The sequence below is a fragment of the Malaclemys terrapin genome, chromosome 4 (genome assembly GCF_027887155.1).
Source record: "Malaclemys terrapin pileata isolate rMalTer1 chromosome 4, rMalTer1.hap1, whole genome shotgun sequence".
In the NCBI taxonomy this organism is placed as follows: Eukaryota; Metazoa; Chordata; order Testudines; family Emydidae; genus Malaclemys; species Malaclemys terrapin.
In genome coordinates, this window is record NC_071508.1 from 147,325,083 (window position 1) to 147,339,901 (window position 14,819).

The window sequence follows — 14,819 nt, forward strand, 5'->3', positions numbered from 1 at the left end:
CAGCGTCAGTAAGGGTTTACGCTGTAAACTAGAATGGCTTTAAGAATATAAGAACGTCCATACTGGGTCAGTCCAAAGGTCCATCTAGCCCAGTATCCTGCTTCCTACAGTGGCCAATGCCAAGTGGCCCAGAGGGAATGAACAGACAGGTTATCATCAAGTGATCCATCCCCTATTGCCCTTTCCCAGCTTGTGGCAAACAGAGGCTAGGGACACTATTGCTGCCCATCCTGGCTAATAGCCATTGATGGACCTATCCTCCATGAACTTAGCTAGTTCTTTTTTGAACCCTGTTATAGTCTTGGCCTTCACAACATCCTCTGGCAAAGAGTTCCACAGGTTGACTGTGTGTTGTGTGAAAAAATACTTCCTTTTGTTCGTGTTAAACCTGCTTCCTATTAATTTCAGTTGGTGACCTAGTTCTTGTGTTATGAGTAAACAACACTTGCTTATTTCCTTTCTTCACACCAGTCATGATTTTACAGACCTGTCATATCCCCCCTTAGTCGTCTTTTTTCCAAGTTGAAAAGTCCCAATCTTACTAATCTCTCCTCATATGGAAGACGTTCCATACCCCTAATCATTTTTGTTGCCCTTTTCTGAATCTTTTCCAATTCCAATATATCTTTTTTTGAGATGGGGTGACCACATCTGCCTGCAGTATTCAAGATATGGGCGTACCATGGATTTATATAGAGGCAGTATGATATTTTCTGTCTTTTTATCTATCCCTTTTCCCAACATTCTGTTCGCTTTTTTGACTGCCGCTGCACATTGAGTGGATGTTTTCAGAGAAGTATCCACAATGACTCCAAGATCTCTTTCTTGAGTGGTAACAGCTAATTTAGACCGCATCATTTTATACATATAGTTGGGATTATGTTTTCCAATGTGCATCACTTTGCATTTATCAACATTGAAAACCCTAAAAAATATTTGATCAGGACATTTCTTTCCTCTCAAGAATTTACTACTTGTAGTGCATATACTTTGTATGTGATGTAAGAAACGGTTATACTGTATTCTGCTGTCTGAGAGAATTATGAAAGAGTCCGGGAGAGTTGTGAGTCAGAGTAGAGTAACCTTGTTAATTGAGTTCATAATGAACATTCTTAACATGGGGAAACGGTCCTAAAAGTATTATTATTTATTATGTGTGTTATCATAGTGACTTGGGGTCCTACTGCTTGCTTAGGGCTCCTTTGAGCGAGGTGCTGTACAAACGCCAAACAAAAAGACAGTCCCTGTCCTGGAGATCTTACAATCTTAGGATAAGATGAGACCACTGGTGGGTACACACAGACGGGGGGTACAAACAATGAGACAATATTAACTTCAGATGATCTCAGCATTGGAGTAAGATCTGTGGTTGTGGCTTAATCTGTGAGTCTGCTCTAAAGTTCCTGCCTGGCTAAATGGCTGCTATTTTATGGACTTGCACAGAGAATCTGGATGTTGTAAATGCTCATGAAGAATGACTTGAGGCTGTCAAGTTGGAGCCTTGGACTTGCTGATTCCAAGTCATCGAAGGGAAAAATGCATCTATCAAAATAGGGAGGAGCAAACAGTTTGACAATCTACTATATTCTTAGCATTATTAGTTATCGTGCTAGCACTCAAAATGTGCTAGGCACTTTTCCAACTCCAGGCCCTGTCCTGGAGAACATAAAATCTAAAACAGGAAGACAGATGAAGCTTGGACAAAATGCGACTCAAGTATTGTGATCGGGGTGAATATAGACATATGCCTTGTTCGTTACAGATTTTAATCCCTTTTTTTTTTTCCTTCACTGAACTATACATTTTCTCTGCGTATTCTGTCTCCCTTCAACTCCCTGGTCTTCCTTGCACAAAATTTCCAGCTTCACTTCCAGGTGTTTTTTTTTTTTTTTTTTTAAACACACCCCTCTTTCCTCCCAACCTTCCGCACCTTTCCTCAGCATAAACAACCAGGTCACTCAAAGGTAAATCAGGGGATGACTTAGTCAGCTGGCTTCTTGTCTGGATTTCAGAAGAAGTGGGTTTTCAAGAAGACGTTTGTAAAGGGGTCCAACATTCATTTGCTAAAATGCAGCTTCTTTCCGTGTAAATGTGAAGCATGTTGGTAGCGAGCTCTTACAAGATGCCCTTTTTTCCCCCTAAATAGCACTTTTGATGTGGTTGTTGTCGGCGGTGGAATTGTGGGGCTTGCGTCTGCCAGAGAGCTCATTCTGCGACACCCATCGCTCACGTTCAGTGTGCTGGAAAAGGAGAAGGAGTTAGGTATGGTATCCATGTTATCCATGATATCCACTGTATCGGAGAGTGACAAAGAAGTTTGCATTTTCTTCCCTTGCTTATTTCTGGTTTCCTGGTGTCAGTCTGTAAGATATTTTAATTAAAAACACATACACACTAAAATAGCAATTTTAAGGGTATTGAATTGAGAAAAAATTAACAAAAAAATGGGAGGCTCTTTTAATGAGGGGGAAACAGTATCTATCTGTCCATCTATCTGAAATGAATGAAGGGTTCCCCTTTGGAATAATTTCACAGTGCAGTCCTGTCAAGGGACCATGCAAACATAGGGAGGAAGAGCATAATAGCTCCCTTGGATGAGTCTTTGGCCTTCTCTTGACTGGTGATTTGCCCTCAACTAGTCAGAAGAACATAAGAATGACCATGCTGGGTCAGACAAATGGTCCATCTATCCCAGTATCCTGTCTTCCGACAGCGGCCAGTGCCAGATGAGTCAGAGGGAAGGAACAGAACAGGACAATTCTGAGTGATCCATCCCCGTCATCCAGTCTCCGCTTCCAGCAGTTAGAGATTTAGGGACACTCGAGCATAGGGTTGCATCCCTGACCATCTTCGCTTATAGTGTGACAGACCCAGACCAGTGGGGTACAGGAGTCTGGTAGAGGGCAAATATACTGGTCACTGGATGAGTAGTTTTCTGTTCCCTGAGTGACCAGAGAAGGGGCTGCACTAGAGCAATCAGGAACCTGCTAGAACCAGTTAAGGCGGACAGGCTAATTAGGACACCTGGAGCCAATTAAGAAGAAGCTGCTAGAATCAATTAAAGCAGGTTAATCAGGGCACCTGGGTTTTAAAAGAAGCTCACTTCAATTTGTGGTGTGAGTGTGAGGAGCTGAGAGTAAGAGGGTGTAAGGAGCTGAGAGTAAGAGGGTGTGCTGCTGGAGGACTGAGGAGCACAAGCATTATCAGACATCAGGAGGAAGGTCTTGTGGTGAGAATAAGGAAGGTGTTTGGAGGAGGCCACGGGGAAGTAGCCCAGGGAGTTGTAGCTGTCATGCAGCTGTTACAGGAGGCACTCTAGACAGCTGCAGTCCACAGGGCCCTGGGCTGGAACCCGGAGTAGAGGGCGGGCCCGGGTTCCCCCCAAACCTCCCAATTGACCTGGACTATGGGTTCTTCCAGAGGGGAAGGTCTCTGGGTTGTTCCCCAACCCACATGGTGAATCTCTGAAGCAAGAAAATCCGCCAATAAGTGCAGGACCCACCAAGATAGAGGAGGAACTTTGTCACAATAGCCATTGATGGACCTGTTCTCCATGAACTTAACTAATTCTTTTTTGAACCCACTTATGCTTTTGGCCTTCACAACATACCCTGGCAACAAGTTCCAGGGGTTGTCTGTGTGTCGTGTCAAGAAGTTGGTCCTTTTGTTTGTTTTAAACCTGCTGCCTAGTTCTTGTGTTATGTGAAGGGGTAAATGACATCCGTGCCGCTGAATTGATGCAAAAGGTAAAGTTGCTGTTTGTATCTGTGGAGCTTACCCATGTGATGTACCACTACATCTATCACAGGGACTGGAAAATCATCAGTCTAGGAAGGCCTATGGCTAGGTCTGCAGGTTTGTCATGGTGGGAAAAATGTAATGGATACCGTGATTTTCCCAGTTGTCCCTGACTTGTGTTTGTGATTTGAATAAACTCACCCTGCCGTGGCAGCTTCTGTGGCCCCTGTCCCACAGGGTTGGGCCCAGGAATTTTGACCTGGCGCATTGGGTCGCAACACCGCTCAGGATTGGCCCAACTGCCCCACCATCCCGATGAGGGGCCAGCCGGGCCAAATTTGAGTGAGAGGCATTGCGACCTGGCATCCTGTGGTGTTGTACCACTCAGGCCCCTCCGTCCCATAGGTGAATGCAGGACAGGCTCACTCTCAGCCACTTCCCCCTCCCAGGACCCCTCTCTTCGTCAGGGCATTTTTAATCAAAAAATAATGCCGTGACGAATGTGCAACCCTGCTTATGGCACCTCCTCAAACAGCTGGGACTGATACGCTCTAGTAATTTCCACCAGTTTCCTGGCTCTTAACATAGGTGGTCCATGCAGTAGTCTCGCTTTGAAGATCAGAGCTAATATAATTATTCCAGTGACTACCCGCAGGGTTTGGTTAGTGATGCCAATGGGATTTGTGCCTGTTTACACCACAGCTGGTAAAGAGGGACACTTGGAATCTTGCAACACACCAAGGCCTGTTTTCTATCCAGACTTTGAAACAAGAAAGACTAAGCACCCTTGTTTTGCTGTTTGTTCTTCAGCTAAGTAAGAAGAACTTGCAAATACAGCTGCATTGCCAACGATCAGTTTCCTGCCACTAAGTGCTTATGCAGAATCCCCAAACACGTAGCATAGGGTCCGAGGAATCCCAAGAGGGTAAATCAAACTGCTGACTTAGAATAGTGTGACCTAATGTGTGTGGATAATGCTTAAACAGCTGAATGCCTTAAATAGACACCTCAGCTGGGTCATTGTTGCTATATAGGCCATTTATATATTAAAGTATTTAATGCCCTTGTCTTACCCACACAACTGATACCATGAGTCTTAAGAGAGGAGGCTAAGTGAATGGGCGTAAGTTTTGGGCACCAACATTTTAAAGGGGAGATTGTGTAACCTTTTTCGAATAAGAAATTTAAATTTGCTCAATAAAAGTACTCTTGGAACCTGCCTCTCTCCTCCATTTCACTTCCCAACAGAGAAGAAGTAACCGTCAGGCCTGGCTCACAAATGCTCGAAAGTCTTTCGCCGAGACAAGCGGGGCTGTCAGTATGTGAGAGATCCAGGATTGTACTGGCAGTGGAGTACAGGGAGGCTTTATAGCAGGGGTCTCAAACATGTGGCCCGTGGGGCTCTTGCGTGTGGCCCGCCAAGCTCCCCGCGCCCCCCCCCACCCCACTGCCTACCCGCAGGATTGCCCCCTGTGGCGTTGCGAGCCCCACGCCGCTCTCTGAAGCAGCTGGCAGCACCCCCCTTCGGGCCGGGGGATGGGGGGGGGAGGAGGCAGAGGGCTCCTGCATTGCCTCCTTCCAGGCACCGCCCCTCACAGCTCCCATTGGCCGGGAACAGGGAACCGCGGCCAATGGGAGCTTCGTGGGAGGTACCCTGATCTCCCCCCCCCTTTCATCCTCCCAGGGGCTGCAGGGACATGGTTCCAGCTGCTTCCTGGAACGGAACGGGGCGGCATGGGGCCAGGGCAGGCAGGCAGGAGCTCACACCCTGAACCCCTCCTGTACCCCAACTCCCTGCCCTGAGCCCCCTGCCACATCACAACTCCCTGCCCTGAGCCCCTTGCCACATCCCACATCCCAACCCCCTGCCCTGAGCCCCTTGCCACATCCCACACCCCTCCTGCACCCCAACTCCCTGCCCTGAGCCCCATGCCACATCCCACACCCCTCCTGCACCCCAACTCCCTGCCCTGAGCCCCATGCCACATCCCACACCCCTCCTGCACCCCAACCCCCTGCCCTGAGCCCTTTGCCACATCCTGCACCTCAACCCTTTGCCCTGAGCCCCCTGCCACATACTGCACCCCCTGGGGGCAGCATTGAGGTGGGGACTTCGGGGAAGGGGTTGGAATGGGGCGGGGAAGGGTTGGCAAGAGGTGGGGCATGGGCAGGGCCTAATGGAAGGGGTGGAGTGGGGGCGGGGCCAGAGGCAGCGAGGGGGGTGTGTGTCAGTGATGCGGCCCTCAGTTCAATGCACTAGTCCTCATGTGGCCCTTGTGGTCGTTTGAGACCCCTGCTTTATAGGGTCATTTCATTTTAAGAATTAGTGTTAACATTTAGAAAGTCTGGACTGATGTGTACACAATTGTAGCTTGTAAGGAGGTGGCACCCACCTCTCGCAAGCGCCCCTGGTCGAGTGTGTGGGTGCCTGCAGTTTTCTCAGTTTCTTGGCTCCCAGTGCTCCCCATCCACCGCTGCGCTTGTCAGGAGGGTCTTTGGTGACTCAGCCCTTCAGCCGAGTCACCCACGATCTATGTGCCAACAAACAAAACAAACCCCTTCTGCAGTCCACTGTCCAACCGGGCGTATCTCAAAGCCCTCAGTAATGTCCTGTAGCCCTCCCTGGGCTCAGTCCTTTCACAGTACAACAGGGGTTATCACAGTACCCCTCCGTTGGCAACATCTCTGTAGCCCTCCCCAGGCTCCAGTCTGACCAACAGGGCCTATCTCAGTGCCCTAATTGGCCAGCTTACGTGTGAAGGTTCCTGCTCTGGGATGGCACATCACCCCCAGGGCTTCCTTGCTGGAGGCTCTTCACCTGCCCTTTAGGCCTCTGAGCCCGGCTGGCTGAGTCTCAGTTCAGCCCCCTTCCGGGGGGTAACAGTTCCATGTACAGTCCCTTCCCTGGGCCTGTCTACACTCCCTTCTCTCAGGACACAACCACTTCCTCACTAGCTGTTGGGGGAGGAGGGCACCCAAGCCCACCCACTACTCTAGGTCCCAGTCCAGGGACCGTCTAAGTAGCAGCTATGTGCCACGTCTCTAACTGCAGTTCCCTTGGCCATTTCCCCGTAGCCCATCTTAATTGAGTCTTGATAGCCAGCCAGAAGCTGTTCCCTGCCAGCAACTACCTGCCTTAGCCCTTGCAGCCCCTGCAGCCAGCCAGGAGCACCTCTTGCTCCCCTGACCCTGCAAGCACAGTCATCTATCCAGCCCTTTCAACTCCTTTTATATGAGCCCGCTGGGCCCTGACTGACTGCTCCCTGCAGCCCCTCTCATTGACTCTGTCTCACACAGCCACTCTAAGCAGCTTGGAGGAGAATAAAAGGAGGAATCTCCTGGAGTGGAATGTTATTGCATCTTATTACTGTAGAATCTAACTAGGGCACAGCCTTAAATTGATCATTTTTGTGATGACTGAAAGAATGAAGGTAGTGTATGAATCTAAGATATGTGGCGCATGTATTTTAATAGCATAACTTCTCTCTTTATTTAGCCTGCCACCAGAGTGGACATAACAGTGGTGTCATTCATAGTGGAATTTACTACACACCTGGATCTCTGAAAGCTAAATTGTGCGTGCAGGGTGCGGCCCTCTGCTATGAATACTGTGACCGAAAGGGAATTCCATACAAACAGTGTGGCAAGGTACAGTAGCTGCCGCGGCTTCTCTCTCTCTGATTTTGGAAACTGTGACTGTATGATGTATACAGTGTAACACTACCACACACGCTATTGTGATAATTTCACCAAGGGATATATTCTGGTGTGAACATAAGCGTACATGGACACGGTTAAATCCTGCAGGGTGAGTGTGCCCTTGCCATCTTTTCGCAGGAACTCAAATGAATTCCTCCCTTGGGCCCATACACTGCAAGGCAATGGTCTACTGAGGTGAGGTGATAACATCTGCAGTTTAGACTCCATATTAGGACACCCCACTGTGTGTCTTTCTTCCTTTCCCTCCATATACGTCTCAAACTCTCTTGCTGCTGGTTTAAGTTAAATGTTATTTTTAAAAGCGTCCCAACAGGATTTAAAACCATATCCCCCTGCCTCCTTCACACTCTAAGTTTTGGCGTTATGGCACTAGTTGCAAATATCTTCCAGGGAAGGTCAGTTAAATTGTTTTCTAAAGACCTCTTTTTCACACTTCCTTTAAGTGCGGCAGTGCTCTCTGAGGCTATGTCTACACAACAGACCTTACAGCGGCACAGCTGTACCGCTGCAGCTGCGCCACTGTAAGGTCTCCCGTGTCGTCACTCTATGCCGACGGGAGAGAGCTCTCCCACCGGAGTAATATAACCACCCCCCCAATGAGCGGCAGTAGCTATATCGTCGGGAGAGCGTCTCCCACTGACCTAGCACTGTCCACACCAGCACTTATCTCAGTGAAACTTATGTCAGTCGGGGGTGGGTTTTTTTTCACACCCTTGATGGACAAAAGTTTTACTGACAAAAGAGCTAGTGCTGACAAAGCCTGAGTATTGGTATATGTTGTGTTCATTAATACACGCAACGGTCGCTTTTCCTTTGCATTTTTCATGCACTGCAAATGCATTTATTACCATGTTGGTGTCTCTCATGAACTCTGTCATCCTTTCTGAAGCTAATAGTGGCTGTCGAACAAGAAGAAATTCCAAGACTCAAAGCACTGTATGAGAGAGGGCTGCTGAACAACGTCAGAGATCTGAAACTGATAAGTGCAAAAGAAATACAAGCAAAGGAGCCCTTTTGCAGGGTAAGTTGCTTATTATTCTTAAATGGAATGAAAAGCGTTAGTTTATCTAAGTGATCTGTTACATTCTTTTTAACATAAACCCTCTGACGCTGCCCCCGTGGCAGTCTCAATGGGTGATGTGTTCAAAGGAATGCCTGAAATCCCAGTGGTATAAAAACTGCCAGCAAAAAGGAATTCATTTATAGTACAGAAATATTTAGCACAAAACCAACCCTGCATGTATATATACCTCTTTAAAGAAATGATACTAGCCGTATTTTTAGGAAATGTTCTCCTAACCCAATTTTAGGAGAAATTGCAAAACCTTCCTCCTTGAAACCTCCACCATTGACCCCTTCTTGCACCCAGAAAACCCCTACAAAACCCTGCCCCCCAAAAACACTTCCCTAAGTAGAGTTTTTTGCCACCAAAAGGGAAAAGTGCCAGAAATTCCATGAAGGCTTCTTGGGACTTTGCTATGGCTATTGATGTTATATGAAGGCTCTCCGATACTGTGATGACGGGTGGCAGTATAAACCCCTAAAATGGATGGATTTGACTGGAGTGGAGAAGGGGACCTGACTTCTCCCACCACGTTCTACACCAGTCCCTGTGATCCCTATTCTTATCCTGACTCTCATAATATTTCCTTCTTCCTTGGGTGAAAAAATCAAAACCTTTCCCCAGATGCCTTCTTCAGTCCAGAGATCAAATGTCACCTAAAGAAAGAAACCAAGTTGAAGGGGTTAGATCCCTGTTGAGAAAGTTATTTCCGGGGTTCTAGTTTGAATGATCTATTTCCACACATCCTATCACTGATGTAAACACATCTCCCTATTTGACCTGCCAACATGGTGCCTCCCAACTGGTGGTCCATATTGTTCCTGTGGAGAAACCTGGACTTTTTGATCTACCTTTGGTGACTCCAAACACATGTGCCAAGCAAGGAGGAGAGAGGGCAATAAAAAACCAAAACCACTAGCGAGGAATGAAAAAAGTTCGGGTGCTTCCCTAGTAGGCTTCTTTCTTTCCCAACTATATATTGAGGGATGATATGGACCTGCTGCTGTTCTAATTGCAAGTGATAGACCTGTTCTGTCACACCAGACAATAGCTTTACATTACAGAAAGCAAGTAGTATTTCACCTTGTGATGCTTCTCGGGGATAGCCAGGATTGTGGGGCACCTCACTACCCCCTGTCCTTAGCGGGAGGATGCCTTGTCTGTGCCTGTTGTGGAACAGCTCAAGGCTCCACCGGCCATGGGGAATACAAGCACTCTCCTCTAGGCATCCACAGGCCCTGCTTTCCAGGTTAGCGATGGGCACACTATAACCTCCGAGCATGCCCCCGGAGTCTCCAGCCCCTGCTCCGCTGGACAGTCATAATATTCACTGCTCCCAAGGAAGCAGTACACCCTAGCTTACCAGTTTTACCTCAGATGATCCTTGAGGGGGCCATTTAGGGATCTGGGGCAAAATCTGTCTGGGGATTAGTCCTGCTTTGATCAGGGGGTTGGACTAGATGACCTCCTGGGGTCCCTTCCCCCCCTGATATTCTATGATCATAGCACCAATGAATACAGAGCATTTAGATATGGCTGTAGTGAAAACAAGAAAAGGTTTATTTTAACAAAGGGTAGAGGTTCAAATGATATCAAGTATAATTATTGGAAACAAAGGATTACATGTAAAATAAAATCATCATCTGCATTCTAGAGTCTGCACTTATTGAACAAGGTGCTCTCATGTCTAAGTATTGTTCACCCAAAGATCCTTACAGCGTTTTACAGCCAGGTTGCCTGTGACCCTCCATTCAGAAGGCAAACACACTGTCAGCTTGCTTCCTAGGTGAAGAATCCTGGGTGTTTCTTTGCAACCCCAGATATATCAACACAGTGCTTTGATCTTTATTCATAAACCGGACACCTTCCTGTAGATTTTGCAGTCTTTTTTTTCCCCCCCCCCGCACAATCTTAATGACCTTGTGGCTCAGTATGTAAATAAGCCTCCGTTGTGAAGCAGACAATACACATTTGGCCAAACAAGGTGTCAGTTACCCCCTACGTGAACGGAATCTGTCCAAAGCATGTTGCCTGCCTCAGCTCCTGGGGGAATTCTGCGCCAGAAAATTAAAAATTCTGCACACAATATTTTAAAATTCTGCATATTTTATTTGTCAACATAACAATATAATCACACTGGTTTCAATGATTTTGGTCATTTATTTCAAAATACCTGTCAGTAAGTATGTCTGTAACAATACAGACAACAAAAAAGATTCGGGAAATGTTTTTGACAATAGATTCCTTACCAGATATATTAATACAGAACTTAGAGTAATAATTCTTTTAACCTACAGTACAGAACTGTGTTTCCTGCACCCCTCGGAAGCAGTGCAAAGGCTTTGGGGTTTAGGGGTAACAGAGGAGCTGAGGGAGAGGGAAGTAATTGCTGGGAAGGAGCCTGGGAGTGAACTTGGAGGGTTGTTGGGTGTGGGTTGGAGAAGTATGGAACAGGTTTTTTGGGGGGAAGGGATTGTTAGGGAGTTGGGGAGCCTCATCCATGCAGACCCTGGCTGTTCACTAGCCTCTTCCATTCAGTCAGGCACATCTGTCCCTGGGTGCCCCTGCTCCCCCACTCCCCATTCAGCCAGGCATCTCTGCATATGTCCCCGTACACCCCCACTCTCCCTGTCCCCATGTGGCCCTGCATCCTCACTCAGCCAGGCATAGCTGCCCCGTCCGCGTGTATTCCTGCACCCCCCACATCCCCATGTGGCCCTGCACCCCCTCGTTCAATATTTTCACCCCACTAGCTCCTGTGCCCTGGCCCCAGTCTATTCCCCTTGCTAGCCCTTCTGAACTCCAGTCTGTGTGACACCCCCCCCCCCCAGCAACTCCGTGTGTCCCGTTCTGTCTGTCCCCCTCATATGCTGTGCCTCCTCACCTGGCCCCTTAGGCAGGGCGCTATGAGGAAGTCAGCCTCTCCTCCCTCTCTGCGGCTGGTTGCTCAAGCCTGTGAGCCAGCTGCCCTTTAGTGCCACAGCAGCCCCTGGTGGACAAAAGGTGTAATTGAAGCGTGACCCCTCTCACAGCTTTCTTTCGCCTCTCCATCAGAATGCGTTATTGTGCGGGGTGGGGAAATCTGTAGGGGACATTAATTCTGCGCTTGTGCAGTGGTGCAGAATTCCCCCAAGAGTAAAATACTTTAAGAATCAGAGGGGTAGCCGTGTTAGTCTGAATCTGTAAAAAGCTATCTCCGTGACACCACAGATTTCCTGAGAAAACTACAATGCATTGGTGACCTCCCAGAAAACACCATCCTAGCCACCATGGATGTAGAGGCTCTCTACACAAACATCCCACATACAGATGGAATACAAGCTGTCAGGAACAGTATCCCTGATGATGACACAGCACAACTTATTGCTGAGCTCTGTGACTTTATCCTCACGCACAATTATTTCAAATTTGGTGACAATATATACCTCCAGACCAGTGGCACCGCTATGGGCACCCGCATGGCCCCACAATATGCCAACATTTTTATGGCTGACCTGGAACAACGCTTCCTCAGCTCTCGTCCACTCATGCCCCTTCTCTACCTACGCTATATTGATGACATCTTCATCATCTGGACCCATGGGAAGGAGACCCTGGAAGAATTCCACCATGCTTTCAACAGCTTCCACCTCACCATCAACCTCAGCCTGGACCAATCTACACGGGAGGTCCACTTCCTGGACACCACCGTACAAATAAGCGATGGCCACATTAACACCACCCTATACCGAAAACCCACCGACCGCTACGCCTACCTTCATGCCTCCAGCTTCCACCCCGGTCACACCACACGATCCATCATCTACAGCCAAGCACTGAGGTACAATCGCATCTGCTCCAACCCCTCAGACAGAGACCAACACCTACAAGATCTTCACCAAGCATTCTCAAAACTACGATACCCACACAAGGAAATAAAGAAACAAATCAACAGAGCCAGACGTGTACCCAGAAGCCTCCTGCTACAAGACAGGCCCAGAAGAGAAACCAACAGAACTCCACTGGCCATCACCTACAGTCCTCCGCTTAAACCTCTCCAACGCATCATCAGTGATCTACAACCCATCCTGGACAATGATCCCTCACTTTCACAGACCTGGGGAGGCAGGCCAGTCCTCGCCCACAGACAACCTGCCAACCTTAAGCATATTCTCACCAGCAACCACGCACCGCACCATAACAACTCTAACTCAGGAACCAACCCATGCAACAAACCTCGATGCCAACTCTGCCCACATATCTACACCAGCAACACCATCACTGGACCTAACCAGATCAGCTACAACATCACCGGCTCATTCACCTGCACGTCCACCAATGTTATATATGCCATCATATGCCAGCAATGCCCCTCTGCTATGTACATTGGCCAAACTGGACAGTCACTACGCAAGAGGATAAATGGACACAAGTCAGATATCAGGAATGGCAATATACAAAAACCTGTAGGAGAACACTTCAACCTCCCTGGCCACACAATAGCAGATGTTAAGGTAGCCATCTTACAGCAAAAAAACTTCAGGACCAGACTCCAAAGAGAAACTGCTGAGCTCCAGTTCATTTGCAAATTTGACACCATCAAATCAGGATTAAACAAAGACTGTGAATGGCTATCCAACTACAGAAACAGTTTCTCCTCCCTTGGTGTTCACACCTCAACTGCTAGCAGAGCACCTCACCCTCCCTGATTGAACTAACCTCGTTAACTCCACACTGATATATACCTGCCTCTGGAGATTTCCATTACTTGCATCTGAAGAAGTGAGGTTCTTACCCACGAAAGCTTATGCTCCCAGTACTTCTGTTAGTCTCAAAGGTGCCACAGGACCCTCTGTTGCTCTATACTTTAAGAATGTAATTTCCAGTATAGATACCTAACTCCTTAAATATTATCCATATTATACATTTCAAAATTATTATAATGGCCAGTGAGCTATTGGCTCTCAGTAGAGATCTTACATGCCATGATTTGGAGAACTAATATGCATATATCTGACTATGGAGATCCCGGTACCACCCCATGCATCCCCCGTGCCCTCTGCCAGTTGACACCAAGCAATCCCTGGGTCACACACCTACAGCCTAAAACCGTGAATCTCAAATAGTGACTTGAGCCAAAATAGAATCTTCTGTAATATTGATGTACCCAGGGGTGGATAGATTCTAATCGCCAATGGGGATTAGAAAGTTTTCCCCGTGGAGTGGAATGGTTACCAATCAGTAGTTAGGCTTTCCTCTCCCCAGTTCAGAGCTCCCGTGTGTGAATTTTTGCTGAGAGGATCTTTTCTCTATATAATAGTCCTGTTTAAAGCCCTACTTAATTTGCGATGTTGCAGATCCTGCAATATTTAGCTTCCATCGCAGTTTTGACAGCAGGAGTGCCAGCTTGCCCGGGACTGACAACGGGGGCTCCCACTGTCAGCCCCGGACTCCTGCTGTCAGCTTTTCCAAATTACCACAAATAATAAGGGTCCATTATTACTTTTCTGTGATTTTCCATGTGTTGTCCAGAACTCAGCTGCAATTCTTTGACAGTCATCCCGCAATTCAAGTAGGGCCTTAATCACGTGCAATATCAGTGAAGCTGTGTAGCAAGTGCAAATCTCTATTCAGCTGGAAGCACACAGTTCTGATTCAAACCAGTTTGAATGTAGTCAGTTTTTGTGCTATGATTGTTACGTAACACTTTGCTCTCGCATGTATTTCTTTACTGTAGGAGGAGATCAGAAATGTGGTCAGCCTGTTAGTTTCAAGACTTTTTGTTACTGTTTCTTTTGTTGAAAGGAAAATTGGGAGGGAAACATCCCTGTATGGGCAAAAAGAAGAACAGGAGTACTTGTGGCACCTTAGAGACTAACAAATTTATTAGAGCATAAGCTTTCGTGGACTACAGCCCACTTCTTCGGATGCATATAGAATGGAACATATAATGAGGAGATATATATACACACATACAGAGAGCATAAACAGGTGGGAGTTGTCTTACTAACTCTGAGAGGCCAATTAATTAAGAGAAAAAAAAAAAAAAAAAAAAAAAAACTTTTGAAGTGATAATCAAGCTAGCCGAGTACAGACAGTGTGATAAGAAGTGTGAGAGTACTTACAAGGGGAGATAGTCAACGTTTGTAATGGCTCAGCCATTCCCAGTCCTTATTCAAACCGGAGTTGATTGTGTCTAGTTTGCATATCAATTCTAGCTCTGCAGTCTCTCTTTGGAGTCTGTTTTTGAAGTTTTTCTGTTGTAATATAGCCACCCGCAGGTCTGTCACTGAATGACCAGACAGGTTAAAGTGTTCTC

General features: G+C 47.2%; 1 protein-coding gene across 1 annotated transcript in view; it reads left to right on the forward strand.

Annotated features, from left to right (window-relative positions):
• Positions 1-14,819, forward strand: part of L2HGDH (L-2-hydroxyglutarate dehydrogenase) — a 36,302-nt gene that overhangs the window by 4,915 nt on the left and 16,568 nt on the right. The window contains exons 2-4 of the mRNA XM_054028111.1: positions 2,147-2,262; positions 7,235-7,386; positions 8,348-8,479. Coding sequence (XP_053884086.1) covers positions 2,147-2,262; positions 7,235-7,386; positions 8,348-8,479 — 400 coding nt within the window. The remainder of the gene's footprint in view (positions 1-2,146; positions 2,263-7,234; positions 7,387-8,347; positions 8,480-14,819) is intronic.